We start from the raw sequence: 22,338 nt of genomic DNA on the forward strand, positions 1-22,338 counted from the left end.
TATGTACAGGATCAAATATAATATAGAAAGCAAAATGATTCACCATTGATATATTATTTTATATGAATTATTCTCGGGGTTATCGATTATCATGTCTGTAAAATTTATATTTGAAATTTTTTTTACCTTAACTTTATAATCCTTGGGTTCGCATTTTATTGTCTAATAAATTAATATCCAATTAAATATTTTGTCAGTAAATTTTTGAGCATCCCACCTATCATCTATAATATTTTATTAGAACACCCCAAATTAAGAGGAGGAGGGCTAAAAGATATTATTAAATTTTTGCTAAACATAATCGGGCCTATATATTTTAATAAATAAATATATAAGACACACGATTTAACGCCTAGAAGAACTATGATCATTACATTTAATTTCAATGAATTAATGAAAGATCGAAAACGTATACATTAAGAAGTTTAAATTATTATTATATGGGTAAATTTAAAAAAAAAATAACATTGTGGAAGAAAAAATATTAAATTGGGAGACAAAATTTTTTTCAGATCATCATAATTTTAATTTTTATAGGAATTTGTTTTTAGATGTATAAAAAATTAAAATAACCTAATGTGTCCATAACCTATTTTCTAAACCTTTTTACATTGGGTTCAAATGTGAATTATTTCAAAAATTCATAACATACGTTTCTAAATTAATTTCTAAAATCAAATCCTGTTAATTCAACTTAAATTTATAAAATTAGTTTTATACTAAAAAACAGATTATCGATGGATTGATTGATAGATAAAAGGAAATATTTTTACGAAGGGATTGATACAAGTAAAACTAATTTTTTAATAAACGACAATAAGATAATACTTACGATCAGGGTTGTGCATTTGACCGGTCAAATACGTTTCGGTCAATTGACCGATATTTGACCGGTCAAATATGGTTAAATACGGTCAAATGTGGTCAAATTCAAATATATGTTTTTTTAAAGTTAATATTAACTTTATTTTGAATATAATAGTAAAATAAAATCTATAATATTAATTTTTTAAATTCATTGTCATTCAATAACTAACGTGTAGCTATTGTAGCGGAGTTCTTGTTCTGATTCATTTTCAATATTATCATTTTCTTTAATATTTTTTAACCAATTTTCCTGATGTCTTAGATCTTCAATCGATTTACATTTTCATAAGAATATTAACCCTAATCGACCTATTTCTTTCTAAAGAAGAAGTAGAACTAGGAAATTGTTAGTCTCTTAATGGGCAGGGTGGACAAAGTTTAATCTATTAACTTAAGGTCGGAATTGATTGTTTCTGGAAATTACTACTTTCCGCATAATTTGCTATATTAAACATGGTTTTTGCTTCTGAAATTAATTATATCACTTAAAATATTTTGGTCATCACTACCTTGTAAAAGAGCTAATTCTTGAATTATATCACATACTTGTGAGTTCTCCTCTTGATATTGTGAACACAAAAAATAAGCAAACATTGTGATCACATGTATTTACATCTTTTTTCCCTTTTTTAAACATATTTTCAATTTATTCTTCCTTTAAATTTTTTAGAGTATTTGACCGTATTTGACAGATCAAATACTCCTCCGGTCAATTGACTCGTCAATTGATTGAATTTGACTGGTCAATTGACCGACTTGCCAACCCTGCTTACGACTAGTTCAGTGCTTATATTTTACTAATGGGATATTTCATTATCGGTATCCGTCTCGCAGGGTTCAACAGTAATGCTTATTTTTCCAAAATAAATAATGTTGCACTTTATGTCATATTATTAGTATAATGCTTGCAATCAGAAATCAAAATTTAGGAAATAATCTAGATAGAGTTATGAATATATTTTATTTTTTAGGATAATTGATGCCATGTGTAAATTTAATTATTTATACAAAAATATGAATAAAAACAAATTAAATCATATATTTATGATAAATAATTTTTTTTAGTAATTAATAATTATTGCATATTGTCGCCGAGAATTAGGTTATTCTATATTCACTTTTCATCAAAAATGACTCTTTTACATAAAACAATTTTTTATAATTATACTATTCTATTTACATTAAAAAATTCAGAATATTTATAAAACTATTCATATTAAATCCGATATAAGGTTAACCATTCTCTTGAAAACAATAGAAACTTAATTTTTTAAATAGCTTTCCTGTAAAATTACAAAAAGTGGAGATTGAAAATTTTAATTCTCAGCCGGTTATATAGAATACAAAATTTGCATTATTAATAACCTTCTTTAAAGTTTCAACAAACAGTAATAACAAAAAATAATATTTCTATAGGAGAATGTTTCCTATGTTATATTAAGAAATTTGACAACATACAATTTTCGAATGCACCATTTTCCTCGAATTAACAAAATAAGATTAATTAAAGACGTTTAAAATTTTTTTTGATAAATTAGCTGTTATTAATGAATTATAAATTAATAGTTTTTATTATTATAAGTACCAGATATCTGCTAAGGTTTTTGGAATGTAATGAAAAAGTTACTATGTTACTTTTTGCAATATGTTATAATATTTATATTAGTTAGAGGCAACTCGCATAATCAGTCAATATGCGTATAAACCAAGTTTAATTATATTATAGAAAATGTCAATATGCGTATAAACCAAGTTTAATTATATTATAAAAAATTGTCCAAATTTTATAGGATTTGAATTTTACTAGAAAAACTAATTATTAAAATTCAAATAAATGTAACTATTTAAAGTTGGTAAATATCATAATCATTTGCTTGAGCACCTGTAGAACGTTTGTTTAGTTAAGAAAGTCTTTTTAAAACATGTTACGATTATATCTCTAAAAATTTACTTGATTATTATTAAAATAATTATCCAATATTACTTAGAACAAAAGCCCTTTAGAGATAAATTTTTGAAAAAGTCTAAAATAGTCAATTAAAATTTTTTAAGCCTAAAAAGTTCTTTAGATATAGATATGATATATCATTTAGCATGTTATTTAAAAGGATTTGGTTCAATATGAATTATATTGAAGAAAAAATTGAGACTAAATGTTTTATTTATCTTTTATTAAGGTAATAATCATTGCAGTTAAATTATTCATTGATTAACTAAAATCGATAAGTGTAATTGAATGAAATTTATAAATTGATAAGAGTGAATATCTAGTAAAGTCTATGTTTATATACTACTAAATTGGCGATTAATAAATGAACTTAAAATTGTAAAACATAAAAGTTTTTTATGGTTTGCAATTAAATGACATTAATATTCTTTAGAATAAGAATTGATAAGAAAATTAGTAGCTACAAACAACAAAACAGCGCTACCACTGACTCCAATATATGTTTATAATTAATCGGCAGTCTGGTAAATTTTAATTGTTCTATCGAGGTAAAACATAATGTATTATATTAATTTTAAATTTGCAGATCTCCATTTATAATTCTTGATTTTAACCAAGGTATTTTCCATCATCATAAGAACTATATATATAATTTTTTATTCCACTTTTAGTATTTATCTTTGTTATCTTTATTATGTTTACTTCTACTTGTTCTTATTTTAATTTAGACTAGAGCTCAATTATAGTATCAATAGTTAAATAAATTTTAAATTTCATAAATTTATACTTTTGATTCTTTTAAATTAAGCAACATATTGTTTTTTTTCTATAATTTTATAATTATTCGATCATTAATTAATGCTTACTCAGAATTTAAAATTTATTCATTAGTGTTGTTGAACAATTCCATTTTTATAAACTGCCAACCCTATATTTTAGTTAAAAATATCATGAAAACCTGAAAATTTTACTCATAAATAGCTGAATGGTTTGAACATCTATCAAAAATCTCGAAGTTTGTGTAATTTTTTTAACTAATATATTTGATTAGCCGTTTTTATAAATCGAGCAATAACACTAATATTCATATTATTTAAACATTGTATAATATAAAAAATAGTTTTATCTAACTAAGTTCAATATGGGTCAAATATGACAAATATCTAATTGTTCAACATATCATCTTTCTTTATTCATATCATAAAAATTCATAACCTACCAGAAAATGCAAATCTGCCAACTACATCATATTTATATCAGAGCCGGAGCTAGAAATTTTTTGCTGGGGTGGGAAGGGGGGATTGCTTACTTAGGAGGGGGCCAATATTCTCTGAACTAGAACAAATAGTTAGATACATATAAATGAATTATGCTATTTTTATTAAAAATTTGTAAATGTAAATATAAATATCAAATAATACTCGACGATTTTTATTCTAAAGTTTTAACATAAATAAATTAACATTCTGTGTTTTTCTTTTCATAAATAACCAGTAAAATATTCACTTTATCCTATTTTTTTATATGAAATAATGAATTTTTTGACTATTATGATTAACTAACATGTAAAAATAAGAATGAAAAATTAATATAATATCATTTTTTTGAATTATGAAAAATATAAGGGAAGGTGGTGGAGGGGAGTTAATATTGGGATACGATGACGCTAATGTCCCTCGGCACTTGCGACCATTAGGAAGAAAGAACATTAGAAATTACTAAGTTCCTTTATATTACATAAAAAAGATCGCATTTAAGACAAATCTTTAACTTAGTAAAAGTGATGATAAATTTATTAATGAAAAAAAATATAAAGGGTTATATATCATTTAGCTATCAAAACATAATTTTCGAAAGTATCATTGAGAGTGAAATGGTTAATATATTAAACTTTTAATGAAAAATACAAGCATATTTAGGGCAAACCTGAAAAAATTATCTTCATAAATTACTATTTTCTTATAAATTCAACATTTCTTTACCTGACAGTAAATTTAATAAGAAAATGATGATATTATTCATATTTATATTTAACTTAATTTGACGTATTAGGCCCCTTTATTTTATTTATATAAATTTGTTAATATATACGTTTGTTTTAATTTTATACCATAAGTAGACTTTTACTTTGTCGATTGATTTTTGTTATTTCTTTCATTTTACATTGTTAGATCTATTAATATTTTTTTATCGAAGATTTACCTAAATTTAATGATGATATTAAATTACAACGACAAAAGAGAAAATGTAATGATTTTGATATAAAATATGGTAGGATATATTTCTTGCGAGAATAAAAATTTTTATTATTGCCTACCACTTCATGGAGGCCAAGTTATGTATGTTCCTTCGCGTATCTTATACAAAATTTTTCATGATATTACACTTTATATGCATTCTCTCCTGATGCAAATATAATGCTTATATCCAAATAAAATTCTTTAAAGATGGATGCATCGAATAACTCCACCTACATGACCGAATTTGTCAAGATGGATGATGTATGATATATTTCTTATGAGAATAAAAAATTAAATTTATAAAAAAATTTCAACATTGTTTGCATAGTTTAATCTATAAATATATATCCTCAAGTTGACGTTTTTGCTTTATAATTTTTTTTTTATTATATTAAATTTTCCCGTAAATTATCTATAGTTAGTTTCATAAACTTTTATATTGTTGTTATTTTTGTATTTTGTAAATATTCTATATAATTATTATTAATATAAGAGTTATATGTGGGCTCTGGCAGTTTTTACTTTACCCCCCCCCCCCCCACCCACTCCGCTTACGGTGGCAAAAATTTTTTTACACCCTTTCACACTTGCTGCTACAAAAAAATTTAACCCAACCCGCCCTATTATGAAAGTCAATATTTTAATTAAGCCCGTCACACCCGAAAAATTCAAGTGTTTTAGAAAAAAATTTCTAAATTCCTCAAATTTTAGTCTTTTATTTCTTAAATTCTCTTCGGATCTCAATGATGGCTTTTATCCTCCCCCCTTCTCATGTTTTTTTTTTGAAAATAAAGTATTTTTGCTTTTTATAGATATGTTTACCTATTTTATTTAATTAATTTATTTTTTAAAATGTTATTTAATATAGATTTATATATCATGCTGGCTCTTAATATAAATAAAGAGATTACCCAAAAAAAATTTTTAAAAAAATGAACCTTAGGTAATTTTCATGGGTAAAAAATATTTCAAGATAAAATCAAAAATTATAAAAAAATATTTTGAAGTATTTTTTTTTCAAATGAATTTGAATTTTGAAAAAAAATTTATAAATCATATTAATTAATATTAGAATGTTACCTATTTTATAATGTGTTAAAAATTATTTCATTTAAATATGCTTGTTTTTTCTAAAACAGAGTACTAATCTAATTTTGAGGAAGTTTCTGGCACTTCATCTTAACAAATATACGATTCGAATTTGAAATAATATTCAAATTGCCCAAAAAATCATGATTATACTTTATTAATTTTCCCATAATTATTTTCATTTGATCTTCAAAATATTTAATATCATTATATCATCTCCGTTATAATTGGCTGAACATTGGAAGCTTTAATTCTAAAACAATCTAGCAATGGTTCGTGATTTATTAGTGTATCTGAGTGCCTTAACAAGTATAGTTTGTCTAATCAATATGAAGAAAGAATTATTAATAACAAAATTTTGGCTAAACCTCACGATTTCATATTGGCTAAAAGTATTTATTCCGTATTTTAGACCGTGTCCTTGTTCGTCATATTTTTGAAATGTTATTTAATTTTTACGGATTTCTCATCCTCCTCCCTTAATTATAAAAATCTTTAATTTTTTTTTGGCATATATAGAAAAAGGTAACAAAAATTTTTTTTTTTTAAAAAAGAAGAAATTAATCAGGAAACGGTTACCATATTAGATAATAGATAAAATAATCTCATTTTATATATTTAAGATAACTCTTAATTTAAAATTTCGCTTTTATAATTAGTTTAAAATGTTATCTTTATTAAATTATACAAATATTTTTAAATTTATGGTAATAAATTAGAATTTTCTTAGTTTAGAAAGAAATAAACAGTTAGATATTTATGATAAAAAAAATCTAAACAATTAACGCCATCTTCTGGATATATATTCATAGATTAAATTATAAAAAAAATATTATTGAAGTTTTCTTTTTAAAATAAAAGTAAATTAAAATGAAAGTAAAGTAGAACTTAAAGTTTATATATAATTAAATTGAACATAAAGTAGAACGTAAAGTATATATATATATATATATTCTTTACCTTTTTCCTTTATGTTATATATTTTTTTGCCTCTTCACTAATTTATGAATCTTTTCTTCTACAATATTTCTTTATTCAACAATTTCCATAACAAAAATCAGTCATTGTATATACATAAAATTTTTCTCCTTTAAAACAAAAATAAAATAATGAATCTCCTTTTCTTTTGTTGCCACTGTATTTTTTTTTCCACAAAAATAAACATTATAAGACTAGCGAAAATTAAACTTTTCATCCTTAAATTAACAACAAATAAATTACTTTTAAATTTGGTGAAGATAAACAGTATTATATAATTTTGAAATCGAAATATTAAAATAAAAAATTATTATAAATTTTAATACACAAAAAGAGAAAACTTATTTAATAATAACTAATACAGTAAAAGTTTCCTGATCAATTTCTTCTTTTTTTTAGAAAATTTAGAACTATACCAAAAAATTGGGCTTAAATTACCTTATAATTAATTGTTATTATTATTATAAAATCTCTAATTTGTCTAATATGATTTGAAAATAGTTTTTTTAAAAAATTTTTTTTTTGAAGTATAAAATATTTTTGATCAAATTTTTCCTAAAAATTCTAAAATCTTTTGTAATTTTCATGCATAAAAAATATTTTAAGATGTAATTAAAAAAATATTTATAAAAAATAAGTTTTTTCAAACTATGATTTTATGCACGAATTGACTATCATATTAATTATATTAGAGTATGCCCCAATAATACGCTAATCTTCATTTTTGAAACAGAAGTTAAATTTTTCCAAACCAAAGCAGGCCAAGTTCCTAGTAACCTACGAATCAGACATTGAATAATATTTATATTCAAAATTTTTTTAATATTTACCAATAATATTTGAATAGTTAAAAATAATATTCAAATAAATAATTTTTTTTTAAAAAATATTTTCATCATAAGATTTATTAGGAAAAATCTTTGAAGATTAAAATGAGAGTTGGGTCTAGTTAACCTTGATCCTTACTGGAAGTGGAAAAATTATAAATGATTTTATGACATGAAAAAAGACTTATCCTGGATTATTATCTGTTAAGATTAAGGTATGGTAAATATTTAGCAATAGTTATGTTCTAGTTATCTTTGATTTTAAGTTATATATATATTATACAGACTTTATTAATCTTTGAAATAATAATCTTAAATTTATTTAACCCTGAAACCCCCCCCCCTTTATATTTTCCCCTAATTTATAATGATAGCATGATTAATGATCTTAATTTAGAATAAATAAATTCTTAATATATTTCGACTCTATTTTCCTAAAAAGATTTTTAACTGTAACTGGTAAATTACCGACTACCCTTTCAACAATCCTAACAATAAGACGCTGGGAATCGAACTAGCTTTCTCCGTATAAATATCTCTGAACAAGAATTTATTTTTTACATAACCAACTTTCTTTTTTTGTTACACATCAATAAGATAACCTGACGAATTAAAAATATTTTAATTTTGATATTAAAATTTTAAAAGTTAATTTCCGACATTAAGTAAACTTTGTATCCCCCCCTCATGATTTAGACCCGAGAACTTAAACTGTTTGATTAAATGTACTCAATTATTTTTATTAACTGAATATTGTAATGCTCTATATCCGTTTTAAAATTTTTCAAGAGAGCATTTAGAAACAAAAATATTTCTTAAATTTTTAATAATATTATAATAATGCTAATAAAAATTATTCAACTTTAAATTTTAAAATTTTAATTGTTGATATGGAAGAGAATACAGTGTATAAAAGAATTGAATGAACAAAAAATACCTTTTGCGAAACAGTGAATATAAAGCATTATAATATTCCACCGACGATTCGATGTTGATACTATATAATTATCATGCTTAAAAAACCCCATAAGGTCCTTTCCCCCGCAAAAATAAAAACATAAATTATGTAAAGTAAGTTTTAAAAAAATTTAATTATCAAAAATAAAATTTTCGATTTTCAAAAAAATATCTGGGAAAATCAGTTAAAAAATCTTATAGCTTTTAAGATTTTTAATCTTGAGTAAGTAAGGAAAAATTTTTTTCAGCGTTTCATATTTTAATCTAAGTGTATTAAAATTTACTTTTAAAGACATATATACACAATTTTTTATAATTTGCAAAATATATGGAAAAGATGAGGGGACAATTTATCGAAGTAAAGAACTGGACAAAAGCATCTCCATACTTGCGACTATAAGGGGATAGAACAAGAATTTGTTAAGTTACTTTTTATCACATCAAAATCTTACTTACTTTATGATATTATTATCGTTTAATATGAAAATATTTTCATATTTCCAAAAACCTATTCCGACGCACATTCCTACCCTCGCCTAAACACAAGAATAATTTCCGAAATTAAGATGCCCAGATTGCCTCCTCCCATCCTCTATTTTATCATCCATACCTCTAAGAAAAGATATATAAAATACGATTCTACCCCAAGTTATTGTATAAATATCCCTCGCCATTATGGCCTCTAGTAAACATTCCATATTTAATCTTAATATTATTATATATCTCTTATGAATGCATTACTGCATCGGTAAATTCAAAAAAAAAAATTAACTTAATTTATTAGATTCCCATTTTAATTTCACAAGAAAGATTTATCCCATCAGCTATTATTTAAAGTTATTTGGATAAAATAATTTATCTTAAATCTAATCCAAATTACATATTCTTGTTTATATTTGATATTTGTATCAAACTAATGGATTTAAAATTTGTTGGAAAAATTATATTAAATATTTAACACCCATAAACTCTAGCTTTTTTAATGAACATGATGATTATTTTTTTATTTAACATTATATATACCAATTTAAATCTGTGGTAAACTATGAACTAACAAGAGTGTAATGAACAAATAAATACGGAGACGACGTGATAAAGAAATTATATGAAATAATTTGTAAAAAAAAATTTAACATTTAATTATTTGTCTCGAATTGCGCGGTATAATAATTACAAAATATCGGGTCTCCCAAAGAATTTTCATTGGCGAATTGACTAGCATCAAATTTAGCCCGAACTTCACCTAGCCTTCAATTTATAATTTTAAAAAAAAAAAATTTATTGATTATCATTCTTCCAGAGATTGTTTTTAAATCTTAACAATAAAGGTCCATTGATTAGAAAATAAGAATTAAACATATATTGAGCTTTAAAGACCAACTATTTAATTATTTTTTTCTCTCTAATTCGTTAAAATTAACATATAAGGTGCCAAGATAATGGGGTTATAAATACCTTTCCTCCAAATCCTATCCTGCCTCAGCGTGGCTGGATAGTTAAACACTCGAAGAAATAGGGGTGAAGGATAAACAAATGGGGTATAGGGAAAAAAATTCATTGGGAAAATCTTAACTACACCTATGAGTTGGCATTTCGGACAAGACGCGCTTGTAAAAACGGCGGGGAAAATTTTTTAGGAAAGTTTAAAATGAAGCAGGGACCAATAACATAAAGAAAATTTGATCCTCAACTCGTGGATGCTCATTATAAGAGGAATTGGATATAAAGAAAAACCGACTTAATCTTATCCTCGATAAATACCTTACCATCTCTTTTGATATTGTTTCAACTACATTATGATATTATTTAAAATTATATATTAAGCAATGGAGATCAGTGTTAGACTAGAATATCAAAATATAAATATCAGAATTCTAAAATATTGGCTAAATAGTTATTTGTTATTTTCTAAAACTAATCTTATTGAATGAATATAGAAAAGAACTTTAAACTCTTTGATAATAAATAATGTTTACTGAGTGGAAATAGCACTGGAGTCCAATCTACCGTTTTGCTTGTAAACCAAAAATATATATCGATGGAAACCTGTTATACAATACATGAAAATTGAAATATTATTTGACTAAAGCAATTAATTTTTCGATGCCGCTAAAGAATTATTGGGACCAGGCCAAAATCTCTCTTTAAAAATCTTTACAGATTGGTTTTGTGAAATATAAACCTGTGCCTTTAGGCGGACCGGCTCCCTTATAGCTGCTGACAATGTTTCCCTCGTTCACATCATCCCTTGGAATATTAACTACGAGCCAGTGACGCCATTCCCTGCTTGTAGGATCGGCTTTACTGGGGGCATCTGGATCTGTTATAAAAATATGAAAAATATTTCTTCTGGTTCCTGAAAAAATTTATATTTATCCATATCAAGCTCATTAAGATACGGCCTAATCTAATTTCGATACAAAATGTAGAGTGATCCGAATGATACCTAACCTACCTTAGGCAAGTTGCGCTAATAAAATGCTATAATCGTATTGGCAATCCTTGAGGATTATTTCTCAATTTTAAATAATGTGCTGAGGGCCATTTTGAATTTGAAAATTTTATTTGATCAGAAATGTTAAATAGGCACAGTGTCTCACCTATGAATTTCAGAAGACAATTTTCGCCATTTGTCTACTTTTTAATTTTATGAATACATCTATATTAAAATTAATATAACTTAAAAGTAATTCAAAAGTTGGCGATGAATGTCTGAAATTTATCTCAGTGTGAGCACTTTATAGGGGCTAACATACATTTCCGGTTAAGTCAAATTTTTAAATTGTTCTTATTATATGCAATTGAGATATTCCAAATACCCATGAGTTCCATATCCCACCCAATAAATGTTGTTAAATGGCCCGATTAGAGCCAATTTTTCGGCTAACTCCATATTTTAGACAGAAAAATATTCCCTAATTCTCGAAATTTTGCTAATAGATGTCCAAATCTTTGGGCCATCTATGAGCAAAATATTTAGGCTTGCGTAACACTTATAAAATTTATAGTAAGCCATTTAAACAATACTAAACCCAATACGACAGAATATAAGTAGACAAACAATATAATTAATAAAATTTTTATATCACACTAAAAAAATTCTAACCTATTTTTATCAAAGTATATAAACTATCTTCCGCGTATTTCCATTTAAGGCTTGGTTGATCCTTTACCTTTTTTGTATATTTTTTTGATAAAGTATTCATAAATAAGGACAACTTAATTAACATAAAATATAGATAATAAATTTGGTATATAAAAAATCATATAAAATATATGTATAAGCTAAGCCTTTTATAAATGTTTTTCATTTATAAATTTCCCCCCTTTTTGAATATTTCTGATGTCTTTGAAAATCTATAATTTATCCCAATTAGGAAAATTTCCCAAATTTTAACGTTTTAAAAATCTATGAACTAGCGAAAAAACCCGGTTATAAAATTTAATTTACGCATATATATATCAAATTTTCCACGCCAGGATCAAATTATTTTTTGATTTGTCCCTAAGAACCCAAACAAAAATAAAAAATTTGCAGGCTCGCCCTTACCCAAATTTATTTAAATGTAGAAATTATTGATTTGTTTAAATATGCCATGCGCGGGGCTCTTTTGAGTAGTGCCAGGATTTATTTTTGCAGGTCTTCACTTCAAATATCAAGTATCACCATAGAAACCTGCAGATACCAATTTTCAGATTTTTTTGTAATTTTGATCATTCCAGGCCGATTCGAATTTTTTAAATTTGGATATTTTTTAAAAAATAATTTTGGCTCCGATTTGTAAATTGTTTTTCCTATGGGTGATAGGTATATAAATGTGGAGTAGTCTTGTTACACGGCTCGATTCGAACCTATTTATAAAAACGGCTTACTCAATATTTTAGCCAGAAAATATGTTTTCTAAAGCCTCGAGATTTCGCTAATAGATGTCCAAACCTTTGTGCCATCTATAAACAAAATCTAATATTTTTTTGCATAAAATATCCAGTTTTTAAAAAATTGGCTCAAATCGAGCGGAACAACACTAATGGAGAGTAGTGTTGTTAAATAGCTCATTTTGGGCCGATTTTTAAACGGCTAAATTCAATATTTTATAAGGCTTAGATAATATTTTTCTGGCTAAAATATTGAATTAGCAACCGTTTAACAACTATAGAGTGATCATTAAGTTATTATTACTTTTTTTTTATCGAATAACTGTTGTACCAAAAATTTATTTGAAGAAAAAAAAATTGGCCCATCTCGATAATTGTAAAAGAAATATTATTGTAATAATATATATTGCGAATCAATTTTTCTTAAACAAAAACTCCAATTAAAAATTTTTAAACATAATTATACCTGTTTTTTGGAACATTTTTACTATAAGCTCTTTAGCCATAGATTTTTTTAAGATATACATTCACTTTTAATATATATATATATATATTCTTTATATTTTGTTTACATGTTTTAAAGATAAATGAATAATAAAAAATATTATATTATATGGACCAAAAATGAAAATATATTTTTCAGACAAATTTACAAAAGAACCTAGTTTTTTTTAAAATATTGTATTAATATACAGTTGGAATAAATTATATCTAAAAGAAATTTAATTTTTCTATATTATTTTTGTCTATCAAATTTGAAAACCAACTATTAAAAAATATATATATTTCAACATGGATATAATAATTTAATTGGCCTAAATTAAAAATATATTAATTATTTATAAAAAAAAAAAATTAACATAAGGAATAAATATAAAATTTATTGGTAGGTAAAACTTTTATAGAAAATAAATTGCCAAAATACATTATTTAGTATCAATAATATTTAGTTATCAGCCTCATGACTGAATCATTATTCTCTTGAAATTTTTTGCAAATGATTAATTTGGAATAAATTTTACAAAGAAATTTTCATTTCTATGTATACTGTTAATACAAAATAAATTAAGGTAACTGATAATAAAATTTTTCATATTATTTTTTTAAGTTTACAAATTTATTTTAACGAAAAAAAATTTTAATTTTTCTTGAAAATTTATTTTATAAAGAGAATAATGATAAAACATTTCTTAAAAAAAGTTTTTTTTTTTACATTATTCTAGCTTGTATGCGAATAGGTATGAACCGGGTTTTCAAACCAAACCGACATTATAATTTTTTAAGAATCGAACCTGAACCCAGAGCCGTTATTTTTACCTGAACCGACATTAGTTCCAGTTTGGATTCCAGCTTTATTCACATAATGTTATGTACCAATTTTTCTCAGATCGATTTTAATTTTTGTTTACTTATTATTTATTTGTACGAGAAAAAGGTTTAAAAAAAATTTAACTTAATCAGATAATTTTTTAACGCCAATATGTTAATTATTTCTTAATAATCGATAAAAAAAATATATAAATATGCCAAATCCAAATCAATAGTTGAAGGAGATCTTATTAAATAGACCGTATTTTTAATTATATTAATTTTATATTCAATATCCATCCAAATCAATAGGTGAAGGAGAACTTATAAATAGACCGAATTTTTAATTGTATTTATTTTATATACAAAAATGGGGTAGGAGAGGTGTAAAAACATACATAAATCTTATAAGGTAGAGATCAAGTAATAAAGAAAATATTTTCTACATTATTATAAATGATTCATGGAGATTAAACATCTCTCAATTTTAAATATTTCACTGCTGGTGATTTTTTTAAATTTGAAAAATTTAAATTGACCAGAAATGTATTTCAGAATTTGGTGTAATTTGACTTCTAAACATCAAACAATTTACGGCGTAAATTTTTGTGAATTTATTGATTTATCAAATATAAAAAAATTATTATTAATTAATTTCCCTACTCTAGACATGCTGGAACCTATTTAAACATAATTTTTTTTAAATCAAAAATCGCCCTCATTAAGGCCTAGTTGTTAGCTATCGAAATAAGGCGTTATCACTCAAGCAATGTGTCATTATCATTTTATTTTTTAAGCGTGTTTTTTTTTAAACTTAAAAAGCTTTTATACTGGAAATGTATTATTATGAATTGTAGACAATTTTTCAGTACAAGTTTGATTCATTTTATATTTATATTTTAAAATATAAAATCTATCGAAAAACTAATATAAACTTTAATAAGTTCAAAATTTCCTCTAGCAAAATTGCCATAGTAGGTATTACAAACATGATGGAATGCATATCCAGTAAAATCAGTTTTTTAAATTTAAAAAAAAACACGCGCTCAAAAAATTAATGATTTAAAGTTGAAAAAATAACACATATAGCCACCTAACATATTATACATTGTGCCTAAATGACTTTTTATATTTTAAAAAGAAATTTTTTTATTAAATTTATACTTGCGAAGTTTTCAATACTGTCCCGTTGTTCACACTGATTTCACCTCTATCGTACATAACCTGTTAATAGTTTCAAATTTTTTTTTAAATCAAGGTACTTTATTCTCGAATGAATAAAATTATATACATTTGAACAAATAAAAAAATTAAAAAAATTAACTAATTTACAGAAGAAAAAAAATGTAAATAAATTAAAGAGTGGCCTCAAAAAATAAACGATTGTATATTTATTAGAAGAAAAATATATCATTAAATAAACCTGCACATTTTGCGAACAGCAACTATGGCATCTTATTATATCGTCGAATCCGGACAAAGAACATCCCACCGTTCCCAAACAAACGCAGAAAAAGATGAAAGAAAATTTGATTATAACCATTCTATTTGTTAAAAAAACAATTAACTAAAAGATAACTTAATTTTAATTTTAAATTAAAAATAAAATTAATAATTTAAAATTTAAAATTCGGGTAAAAATCAAAATTTTTTACTAAAATGAATGGTGTTATTTTTTTAAAAACAGTTTTATTTTTATTATCGGGACTATTTATAGCAAAAAGTCGGATCATCAACACTTTAAAACAAAATATTATATTTTTTTAAATAGGTTATATAGAATATTTTTTATTTTATTCTCTCTCAAAGTGTTTATATTATTTTAACATAAGAAAATATATTTTATTTGCTTTGAAGGTAAATAAAAAAAAATTTGGTAAAAGGTTTAATAAATATTTTTTTGTTAAAATCAAAATGTAATAATTATATTTGAAATAAATATTATTTTATTTTATTTTTTCTAGAAAAAGGGTTGGTTTTTTTATAGATTTTTTTATGTCACATAAATATAAAAAATAGAAATTGTTTTTACAATGATATAAAATTTTATTTTATAAGAATATTTAGTTTGGTTAATTTTACACATAATTTATGATTAAAATAGACTTGGTTATATATCATCAATAACCAGTCATAAAACAATAGATAAATCTTGAATTTCTAAAAATAACCTTTTTATTTTGGCCGCCAGATTAACGTACCAACACAAAATATAAATTAAATTAACACAATGCCTCCTTTATAAAAAAATATTATAATATCCTTTAAAGGCAAACACCTTTAGGGGATTTGTTTTTTGCTCCTTCTAAAAGATCTTAAGATAAAATAAATGTCTTCTTTTTTTCGCTTATACCTAATTAATTATTCTAAAGGAGTGGCATACAAGTTTTTTTCTCGGAATATCTTACCGTATTTATCACAATAGACTAATTTTTAGTTCATCAATTGAACGATTTACAAAAATATCACGATTTTATTTCAGGTAACATTTTTTATGATAGTAAAATTTAAAAAAAAAAAATTTTAATTTGCTCTGAGCTTCGAAAGTGTCAAATCTTCAAAACATATTTGAAGGTTCATCAATTACCATTCTTTCGGCTATTTGTTCAACAACTCGAAAAACGTGAAAAGCATTTTAAACAAAATATATGCGTTAAAATTTCACTTATATTTAACAAAAAAAAATGGCAAAAAAAATTGTTTACACCAAAATTGTAAATCATAAAAAACTCAAAGAATAAATTTATAATTAAAATTTAGAAATATCTATATTCTTTAATTTTTTTTTATACCAAAATAAGAGAGAAATAAAATTTTTTATGTATATTTCTGTTTTTTTATCAAGGTATATATATCTTTCATCTATTTTAAAAAATATATATATTTCTTAAAGTACATTATAAAGGTGAAAAGAATTAAGTTTCATGCAACAAAACAGTTTGAAAATGGGCACAAAATTCTAATTTAGAAGAAGAAAAAAATTAATCAAACTGTTAAATTATGATTATCCTAAATTTATATTTTATTATCAATACTATCATCGCTTGAAAGTTAGATATATTTCAAATCCATTTTTTTGTTAAAAATGACTTCGTGCACAAAAATTAAATTTTTTTAATAATTATATCTATTTAAACAAAAAAATCCGAAATATTTATAAAAAATAAGTTAAATTATAACCAATATTAGGTCTTATTTATACCATCATCTATTAGATACTTAATTTTAGAAATTTATCTCCTGTCAAATTATAAAAATTGGAGATGGAATAGAAAATGACCAAAAGCACAAATTCTGGAGTTGGGGGGGGGGGCAAAAATTAATTCCCTCTCATAGATAAGGATCTGTTTTCCCAACCAAGCAGTCTAGATTCACACATTATGTAATTGGTATTTTGATATTTTGTGCATAAATACTGTTTTTATTATATATTATATATATATAATTATCTCCGTTAATTCATAACCAGAGTTTATTAAAAAACCGATCAAATAATTAGACTTCATTATATGCAAGAACATACTACACTAAAAAAAAATATTGAAAAATTATGAACATAAATAATTTACACAATGTTTATTTTATTTTTTTTTAAATGTAATTATATATAATAGGTAGCGGCTAGCTCCCGTTCCCACTCCTACCTGCTTAAAAGGAGCTAGCTCTCTCTTCCGCTGCTGAGTTTTCAAAAGGAGCTAACTTCCGCTCTAAGTAATAGAGTGCCACTCCATAACCGCTCCTTTGATTTCATTTTTTTAGAAAAGTAACGAAAACAAAATCATATTTTTTTAGATTAATATATTTTATTTATTATAAAATAGGATAAATTAAAAATATATAATCTTTTTAATTAGCTTTTAATTAACTTTTAAAAGTAATAAATTCTTTAAATTTGGTTTTAACAGCCACCTTTCTCACCCTAAAACCTGTTTAGCAATACTTAACAGGCGTAGCAGAAATACATATTTATAAAAGTATTTTGTTGCCTAACGAAATATGTTTTCAAAGTATTTTGCCCAATTCTATATATATTACAAATGAAATTTAAGATGTATTTCTAACACTTCCAAAAATTAAGATATTGTAAATAATTCAGTGATCCTGGATTATTTATAACAACTATAATTCTAGAAAAATAAATCGCTAAAATAAAATCTTCTTTATCATGCTAATCCCACAACTAAATGGGGTCTTTAAAACAAATCCCATCCTTCCATATGGCTGGCTTTGGGCCTTATCAAAGACAATTTATATATCCATTATGTACTTGCGGATTTGAGAAATTCAAGTTAGTCATGCCCGTAACTTCAGGTCAAGACGAGAACTTGCCGATTCACGTTAGTTGAGCCAGTCCTTAACACATATCCATACCATCTTAGTCTACTCTGATTTATCTTTTCCGACAAGGATCTATGCCAATCTTCTTTTTTTGATCTATCATTGGTCTTATGATTCAGCTTGGTGTAAAATATGCTTCATCTAATCACATGCATTTTGGTTATATCCAACATTTTTCTCTCATAAGTTGGCAATGCCCAATTTCATACCCATACAACAAGATCGGTCTGACGCTATTTTGATATGCCTTATCTTTAATTCACAGTGGCATCTTAGTGTCACAAAGCACCAATGATACACTTTCCCATTTCATCCAACCCTCTTGTAACCTAGTGTTGACCTTGTCAAGACAACCTCCGTTTTGATATATTGTGGACCCAAGATACCTAAACTTTTCAATTTTTAGATATAGAGCGATTTACATAGTTTCTGACACCCACCTGCAATGTTTGTTGCCAGTTACATTGTCTTAGACCAACTATTGCGATGCCATATTTCCAACCTAGCTGCCCATGCTCGCTGTGCTATCATCACTTTTCTTTCTTTGCATATCACGATGTTATGTATGCAACAATGACCATGGAGTTGGCCTCTGTTAGTCCTCTGTTATAGTATTGCAAATGAATAAAAAGAGAAAGGGAATTAACGCTGGTAACCAAGCTTCTATGGGAAACGGCCTTGAATCAATCCTCTTACATACATCTAATTTGTATATGTCCGGGATTCCTCTTTTATATACACTACCATATCAGATTTCTAGACATGGTATCATATGTCTTTTCCAAGTTAATAAACACTATGCAGCTCCTTCCCCATTTTCCCCTATTTTGATCAGTGTTCGAGGGTAAAAATTGGATCATGGTCAAACAGCCCACAAAACCGAATTGATTTCCATATACTTGCACTTTACCCCGCAATCTCCTGACAATGATCTACTTCAAAATCTTCAAAGTATGTTTTATTAACTTTCTCTAAAAAAACATATTTATCGATGCTAAAAATAACGCCAAGCCTAAAAATTCTTAGATAAAGCATTCTAGGAAGATATGATATCCATTAATTATGTTCTATTTGTTTCGATCTATTAATAAAAAAGATAAATTATATCTTAAAAATAACAAAAAAAATGAAATTCAAAATCTAACATTAGAGGAAAAAAGGAAATTATATCTAAAATTAAGGAAAAAAAATATTTCTATCTAAATTTAGCAAAGGAAGTTATAACTAAAATTAGCTAAAAAAAAAAGCAAAATAAAAAATTTATATATAAAAACAAATTTAAAAATCTGGAATATTTTAAAAATAGCTTATCTACCTATTATAACCTCGCTAGATTAAGTTAGTTTTTCAATTTTGGGATGTTTGCCGACATTTTTTATATAGTCAGCCATTATTCTTAATTTACTTCTATTTCTTTGAAATTTCTTCAAATAAATTCCTGAAACACATATAATTTTCTCAGTAACCCTGCAACGATTTGGAGGATATTTTTTTTGGATTCCATGAAATTGATCAGCAGGGATGATATATTGCAATATTTTATTTAAAATAATGAACCAAAATACTATTTTTTTGATAAATTCCTTGAATTTAAAAAAATATATATATAATACTATGCTCCTCTTCCCTCTTGTCTTCTTTATTTTAAATATGGCTCCCAGGATAAGCTGGTAGTTTTGAGCTAATAAAATACTTAAAATACAACACTGCGAAATAAAAATATATTTTTTAAATATTTTTTTGTAGGTTATTTATAAATTCTTTGAATTTCAAATGACGAATCTCTAAAATATTGAAGTACTTTTAAAACTCAATATAATGGGAGTTTGTTGTTATATCGAGTATTTGATTTTAATGATGAACAATAATAAATTAGTTTTACTTTTATATCACTAACTAGTGAGTAACTTTTAGGTAAATGGGTTTTGCTGAATTTTAAATATTATTGAAACTTGATCATCTATTCTTTTATAATTCCAATAATTTAACAAATATTTGTAACTTGTATCAGTTAAATTTCTAATGTTCAACAATTGATAATGGGGTTTATTTCCTTAATTAAAAATGATATAATATTGGGTTCTATAGTTGATTTATTAATTTGGGGAAACAATTAATAAACCTCTTAGTTTCATTTTATGTTAAACAGAAAAAGAAGTTGATGTCTTCATAGTATTATTATCTGATAAAGTATTTATATTAATTTGATTTTTTTTTTCTTTCAAAATATTCTTATAACGGTTTAGTTATGGTTACTATTCGAAATTATAACGGTTTATCTCGGTTTCACTGTTCAATTAGAGACCCTGATATTGATATTAAGTAGAACTAATCCATTCAATATATTTTCTAACGACGTACTTCTAAGATAGGTTATATTCTCTATAATAAAGATAAAGTTTTCTCATTTGTGCTTGTGCTTATGGTATTGTTATCAAAATATGCAGTAATTTTTATATATATTTTAAAAAACTATAATAATCCATTTTAAGGTATGCAATGCTATGGTGCTTTTTGAAAGATTCTACTAGATTAAACTTCCAAAATTTAAATAATAGAGCCAGATTTTTGATTTATTTTTCAACATTAAATGTCAGTATATTTTTATATTGCAAATTAACTAACTTAGATTTAGCTTCGAACCTCTTATATAACTTGATAATATTAGTCTCATGGCTTCTGTCAAATCATTATAATTTTTTGAAAAATGTTATATATAATTAGATATAGAATGTTTATTTAATATATAGTAAGTTTATTTAATTAACAATAAAAAAAGGTTAATATACCAATTTATAATGACATATATTAGCTTTGTGATATAAATGTTTATTTTACTGTTCTGCAGCTATAGACGATATACATAATTATTTTTCTTGTTATGTAAGCAAACGTAAAATTATATTTAGTGATAGATACATATTATTATTCACTATACTTGCTGATGCTTCAAATAAATAAAACTACTCTTCTGAGCCAATCCCTATAAAATATATTGTCTAAGATAGTTATACAGCTAAATAATTAATAATTTATTGCTACCCAAATGTAAAAATCATAATGAATCTAATAATATATCTGATTTAGATGAAATATCTGGGTTCGCAAGGCCAATCCTATATTTTTTCAAAGGAATTCAAAATAATTCATTTAAAGTATAGTATAATATAACATTTTATTGGGTTACTTTACCATTCAACAAAACCATTTATATTTCTTCAAATATACTTCGTAAATAATTTTCATTTTTTAGTTAAGGAGACGCCTCTTCTCGCTTCCCAGACGCCTGACTAGATAACAGATATTTAAAATGTAATAAGTAATTTTAAAATTTTTATTATTAATATGTAAATTAGACTTACATGAGTATATTTCACGTTTATCAATTATAAAATTCTAAATTCTAAAAAAAAACATAGCGTTTCAATCAGATGTTTCTTGAAAATTTTTTTAGAAATTAAACGCAGCCTTTAAAAAGATCCATCAATTTGTTGTTTATCTTTTAAAATGCAGATTTCTTCTAGCATCTAAAATATAGTGTGCAAAAGATAAATATTGATTTGATTATTACACAAATTATATTCATTATTATCTGTATAATTAGCGATAGTCGTCAATTTGCTTAAGAACAGGAAATTTATCTTAAATAATATAAAAATAACTTTTTATTTCTAAGCAAATAAAAATTAATCATTTATTAATTAAACAAATAATCAAGAGTTTTTATTCAAATAATGATAGTACTAATATTCTTAAAGTTGAGTTTCCTATCTATAAATAAAGTGTAAAGAAAATATTTAATTTATCTATTTATACAGATGTGTCACTCTTTTTTATTTGAATAAGAATATACGTATCTGATTGATATATACACTGAAACTTTGAAAGGTATATAAGGCAAGTAAATATA

At 24.5% G+C, this 22,338-nt stretch overlaps 1 protein-coding gene across 4 annotated transcripts; it reads right to left on the bottom strand.

Annotated features, from left to right (window-relative positions):
• Nucleotides 1–9,943: 9,943 nt before the first annotated feature.
• On the bottom strand, nt 9,944–21,856 carry LOC135928001 (protein D2-like). Of its 4 annotated transcripts, none has more exons than XM_065464301.1 (8): nt 21,791–21,856; nt 21,621–21,718; nt 15,514–15,634; nt 15,255–15,314; nt 12,013–12,079; nt 11,089–11,226; nt 10,883–10,952; nt 9,944–10,154 (listed from the first exon to the last, which is right to left on the bottom strand). In XM_065464301.1, the coding sequence occupies exons 3-8, from the start codon at nt 15,631–15,633 to the stop codon at nt 10,043–10,045; spliced, it is 567 nt and encodes a 188-aa protein (XP_065320373.1). In that variant the 5' UTR covers nt 15,634; nt 21,621–21,718; nt 21,791–21,856; the 3' UTR covers nt 9,944–10,042. The 4 variants fall into 4 exon arrangements, with proteins under 4 accessions (XP_065320373.1, XP_065320375.1, XP_065320376.1 ...); XM_065464303.1 differs by having other exon boundaries at nt 21,601–21,718; XM_065464304.1 differs by having other exon boundaries at nt 21,657–21,718; nt 21,791–21,846.
• Nucleotides 21,857–22,338: the final 482 nt, after the last annotated feature.

Source organism: Gordionus sp. m RMFG-2023, chromosome 4, assembly GCF_954871325.1.
Source record: "Gordionus sp. m RMFG-2023 chromosome 4, tfGorSpeb1-WG-v2, whole genome shotgun sequence".
Taxonomy (NCBI): Eukaryota; Metazoa; Nematomorpha; class Gordioida; order Chordodea; family Parachordodidae; genus Gordionus; species Gordionus sp. m RMFG-2023.